Source organism: Sesamum indicum, linkage group LG13, assembly GCF_026168435.1.
Source record: "Sesamum indicum cultivar Baizhima isolate 11 linkage group LG13, ASM2616843v1, whole genome shotgun sequence".
NCBI lineage: Eukaryota > Viridiplantae > Streptophyta > Magnoliopsida > Lamiales > Pedaliaceae > Sesamum > Sesamum indicum.
The window spans coordinates 12,057,363-12,063,362 of NC_142669.1; the positions used below are offsets into that span (position 1 = coordinate 12,057,363).

The following is a 6,000-nucleotide window of genomic DNA, read 5'->3' on the forward strand; positions in this document are numbered from 1 at the left end:
AGTCGTTCAATTGACCCAAGCAAATTAAGGTACCAGTTGAGGATCTTTACATCAAAAACTTTTTAACAAAGATTCCTCAAATTGGTAGATATTAGCTTTCAATTAGACACGTGGCTATTTCGCTTTCACATCAAGCAATATAAATTATGTCACGTTAACAGTGGGACCATATATTACTGATATGCAATAATTCTTACCACTCGTTTGGTGTGTATTAACACTTGTTTGGATGATTGTTTTCCATTGTTCGAGTATGGAAAGTAAGAATAAATTTTATTAGGTGGTGAGTATTTTACATTGTTGTCTAATTCATTACTAGTAGATTCCTCTCCATTTTAAGACATATGTTGCACTTCTTTCCATCACCCTCCACTGATTTTCCACTCCATTTCAAGAAAATATATTTATATATCATCATCTTATGTATATGTGGAAATTCGATAAATATATAAATGCACGTAAAATTTGTGGAAACGTCATTTAAATTATGGTATAAAAGGTTCGACCTACTTGTAGCAATGCTAAAGCACGGCCAATTTAAGATGTTTTTCATAAAGTTAATTCCGACAGTATCTATAAGTTCATCCACTATGTAGTTATCCATAGCGTCTGGCTACATGCACTCAATGTATATGTACAAATATTTCGCAAATAATTATAGAAAAACTAATTAAATCATAACAAATTCTTGAAATAAAAAATGAATATTTCAAAATAATAACACAAAGTAGTTTTGATGTCCATCAAAAGCCCAAATATAAAATTTTCTACAAAATAAAATAAAAAAAATAAAAGTAAGGGCCAAATGAAGTTATTGAGTTAGAATATTTTGCCAGCAATTCAGCGTTTGTACCATGGTGTACATGTAATCCAAACAAATTAAAAATCTACAAGGATCATCCTAGATTTATTAATAAAAGATGTAATACCTCAGCAATTGACTTTTGTTTTCACTTTTAAGGAAGACCATGTACATACAATTGGTCTTAAAATCAGGGTTCTATTTATTTATTTATTGGTGTTTCCCTCCTTATAAATATGGGCAATTTTTCACTCTTCTGAACTCAAACAATCAAACCAAAAAAACACACACACACACACAATGGAATGGTCAGATTTTCACTACTCTCCACTGGAAGAATCTTTGTGTGGGCTTTTGTCACCCCAGTTCGAAATGGACAAGGCAGAGTGGACTTCTGAAGAGAACAAGCTGTTTGAGAATGCCTTGGCTGAAATTGATCCTGCTTCTCCAGCTTTCTTCGAGCATGTTGCATCCCGAGTTCCCTGGAAATCCATCCAAGAGATCAAAAACCATTACCAAGCATTGGTTGAAGATGTGGAGATGATCGAATCAGGCCATTTTCCACTTCCCAACTACCAAAACCTCGATGATCACGAGAAGCAAGAGGAGATGGAGGCCAAGAAAGAGGATGGATCCCCATCGGTTGAAGCTAAAACCAGGAACGGCCAGCAAAGGCGGCGAGGTGTTCCATGGACTGAGGAAGAACACCAGTACTAACTTTTTCCTTTTAGCTTTCGGTCCCTTTTTTTTTTTCCTCCTAATTATTATCATTTTTTGTTACTTTGAAATGCTTTTACTTTCATCTCATTTGGGATTATTCAAATTTTTGTTGCAAATTTGTTGCTTATAACTTCATTTTTCTTCACAAATTAATGTTATGTCTCATTTATTAAGCATTCATAAGAACTTGTAATTTACCTAATAGACATTATGTCATATTGCAGGTCAATTTCTGGCCTTGTGAGAAGGAATTTCATGTGAAAAATTAAAATAAATGATCATTGTTTGCAAGAAAAATTTTCACTTCAGTGGAACAAGAAAAACTTTTTTAAAGAGAAAATAAATGCTTAAATCTATACCCGTTTACATGCATTTTTCAAAGTACAGAAAGAGTACAGACATACGTTACGCGTAATAATTTGATTTATTTTTTTCTTTGTTTCACTTTTCCCATAAAAGAATCATGTATTTCAATATATAGCATTTACTCCTGTTGGATTTTATGTGTCATCCACCTTTAACCTTGCGCTCTGATTTTTCGCCACATTTTCGGTTTTCGCCTTTGACTTCACAAACATTCCTTTTTCCTCTTGCACGCGTGCACAGGTTGTTCCTTATGGGACTCAACAAGTACGGGAAAGGCGACTGGCGGAGCATCTCAAGGTACTACGTCATCACCAAGACCCCAACGCAGGTTGCTAGCCATGCACAGAAGTATTTCAGACGACAAACAAGCTCCACTCCAGTGGACAGGCGCCGCCCTAGCATTCATGACATCCAGACCGTGAATCCCACCACCTTCGCCTCAGTGCCCCAAAGGCATGCGGCCAACAACACTCACCCAAATATGGACGAACCAATTCCTTTCTCTTCTTGCAGCTTCATTCCAATGCTCAACCACAACTTTAATGGAGGTGGTATCAATGTTGAGCAAAACCCTATGTTTTTGCCACCCGTGAACTCCACTTCCTTTCCATCTGCTGATCCCCTCTTCAATCAGACTTCAGCTGCCTATCCTGCACCCTACATGCTTCCATCTTTCAGGAACCAACAATGGGGTTAATTACATATAAATATATATATATATATATATATATATATATATATGCATGTCGAAATATACATGTATATAGTTAATAATAGTTGAATTCTAGTGTTTGTGTCTGGATATATATCTGGAGTCTTGATCAGTACTGTCTTAATTTTCTGCTACAAACAACATATGAGTGTGTAGGAAAAATCCTATTTTTTGTTCCATATCTTAGGGTTTCTTTTTTATTAAGTCATTTTTTGCAGATTGTGTCCCATATCTTGAGAATTTTCTCAAATATGGCCCCAAAATCCAATTTTCGTCAAATAGATAACGGAGCCGTTAGATCGGTTATGGGGACAAGACTCCAACATTGTTTTGGACCTGTCATATTAATATTTCATAAAAATTTTGGGTACTGTTAATATTTTGTAAATAATGTACAGTATAATAAAAAAATTCATGAAAACAACAAAACTTAAATATTAATTTCACCAAAATATCAAATTCCATTGATGGTTGCAAATACCATAGACCTTTGGTAGTTTTGTGTAAAACAACTTTTCATCTTGAAACTCAATTTATTTTTGTTCTGAAATAACCCTACTATTGAATGTGCAAAACAACTCATTTGACTTTGAGAGTCAATTTATTTTGGTACTTGCAGCAATCATAAAATTTGATATTTTGGTGAAATTATTTAAATTATGTTGTTTTTATGGATTTTTCTTATTTTTTATTATATTGTACATTATTTACAAAATATCAATGATACCGAAGATTTTTATGAAATATTAATGTGGCAGGTTTTTTCTCTCCAAAACAATGTATGTCGGCCCCATAACGGAACTAACAGGTCCGTTATCTACATAACGAAAATTGAGTTTTCGGATTATATTTGAGAAAATTCTGAAGATATGGGGAGCAATCTGAGAAAAATGTAACAAATGAGACTTAATTAAAAAAGATTCTAAGATATGAGACCAAAAATGAGATTTTCTCTCAGTGTGTATATCAAAAGTTTTTAAGCAGACCTCTTATATATATATCTAATCTATATTATAAAAGTGTGAATGAATAATCATATATTATGTTTCTTTCATTCTTTGTGATGCCAATTAAATATATCCTTTCGTATAACAATATATAGAACTATAATAATTTATTTGTACAAATAAGTAATTGGGTAATTTATTTATATATTTATTTAAATTGAGATATAATTTTAATAAAAATAAATAATAATAAAGAGCTTTATTAGCAACCAATAACTAATTGAATAAATTTAATTAAAGATCTTAATACGTATAATTAGAAAATATATAGGTTATATAATTTAGAAAATATATGATTTATAAACTTGACGAAGCACATCTTTTTAAAAGAAACGGGAGCTTCACTATAAATTAAAAATTTTATAATAGATATTATAACATGCATGGGATATTTTATTTTCCTGTGATGATTAAAAAGATTAAGATTGCATAAAAAATATAATTATATGAGAAAAATAATATCTTTGGGGTGTCTAACTAATTAATAGTATGATACTGAAATTCAATTAAAATAAGGTTCAACTTTAAATAAACAATATGTGAAAATCAACTATTTATGATAAACAAACTTAGAATAGGACCACTTGTTTGATAAGTGATTGCAAAATTAATTGTCTTTATAATATTAATTATGAAATCAAATAATTTCATTCAAAACTTATTTTATATTTAAAAAGTCGATGTTTGTGAATATTGTTTAATTAATGCATTGCTTACTTGGTTTATAAGAATTTTACTACATCATTTTAAATAATAAGTAATTTAATTTATGTATATTTATATTTTTAATTTACCCGCTTTCTAATTTTAATAAAGAAGGATCGGGGACTTTGAAAAGCTCCTCCCACCCTTAGGTGGTTATTTAAAAAAAAATAATCAATAATTTTTATGCTTATTTTATTTAATTCATTTCATAAAATATTATTCGTTTATACCATTTTCAACTAATATGATGAATAAAATAAAAGGTAAAATTATTATTACATACAAACAACTTTAGTGATTTTTAGTATACAAAATCAAAAGATAAAAAGAAATATTGAAGCACAACTAGAGAAAAAGTTTAAGATCTTATCTCTTGAGGCATATACAATTCAAATATGGATTAATCTAAATAAATTTTTATTATAAGTATAGGAATATAAAAGATAAAGTAAAGTAATATAATATTTTGGTTTTATATAATATGTAAGTAATTTAATACTACCATTTAATTAGATGTTATAATCATGTACAAAATTAAATGATAATATGTTTCTTATAGAAATCATCTATAGCATATTATATTGTATAATTATATTTATTATCATTATTTATGATTTATTTTATATTATCAATCATATTTTTATATTATGTTTGTATATGTATATCACTAGAAAAAAGGCGGGATTTGATATGGATGAGAAAACCATACTTGCTAGATGACGTCATGATCCCATATTATTTGGGCTATAATTTGGTCATTCCAACATATGTTCCAAACAAATAGTGACAAAATCTATTACAAAGACCATTCCAAAATAGTAATGGTAAATGGTTGAAACTCTCTTTGGAACACATTATTAAAATTAGGGATGGTCTTGCAATGAGCGTTCCTATATGTGTGACAACGGATGTTTAAAAAGATGACAATTAGTAAATGTATTAAAAAATAAGCTACAATTGGAACAGTTTGAGTATACACATAATCAGTTATACGAAAAATCGTTCATATTTATGAGTTTTACTTAAGACATAATGTGTTTCAAATATCAAAATCTAGTAGACTTTGGAACGATATTAATAATGTATTATTGAGACTGTTCCAAATGAAATACAACGGTTATAATTCAACGTAAAAAAAAAAAAAAAAAAAAAAAACGTTCCTAAAGCTGTCCCAATGACCGTTTCAAAATTTAAATTAACGGCTATTTTTTAACAACTAAATATGTGTTCAAGTACCCGTTCCAAAGACCGTTTTAAATTTTCCTATATAAATGCATTCCTCTCTTTCCATTTAATCGCACTATTCTGTTCCATTCTTCTTATTTTCTTTCTATTTCCTCAATCTCTCTTGAATTTTTTTTATCTCTCACTATCCCACTAATATTTTTATACTTTTATTTCATAGATATTTGAAATTATTTTGATCAAGTAATAATTTTAGCCCTTTATTTATCAATTAATTATATTTATTGTAATTTTATCAATTAAATTTAATGTTATAATATATATATGTATGTGTGTGTGTGTGTAGGACTCATCATCATGTTAAGATAGTTGAGAAGATGGATGTATGAGAGATCATTCCAAATAGGGTCTTACTCCGGAGTTTGGGGATGGTATTGCTACATTCATAAAATGGGCCAAGTCTCAACATGCATATATGGATTGTGAGAAAATCAAGTGTCCTT

General features: G+C 29.6%; 1 protein-coding gene across 1 annotated transcript; it reads left to right on the forward strand.

Moving 5' to 3' along the window:
* The first annotated feature begins 1,041 nt into the window (after positions 1–1,041).
* Positions 1,042–2,753, forward strand: LOC105176804 (transcription factor SRM1-like). Its single transcript, XM_011099712.2, has 2 exons — positions 1,042–1,512; positions 2,129–2,753. Exons 1-2 carry the CDS (start codon positions 1,103–1,105, stop codon positions 2,583–2,585), a joined length of 867 nt encoding a protein of 288 aa, XP_011098014.2. The 5' UTR covers positions 1,042–1,102; the 3' UTR covers positions 2,586–2,753.
* The last annotated feature ends 3,247 nt before the right edge of the window (positions 2,754–6,000 follow it).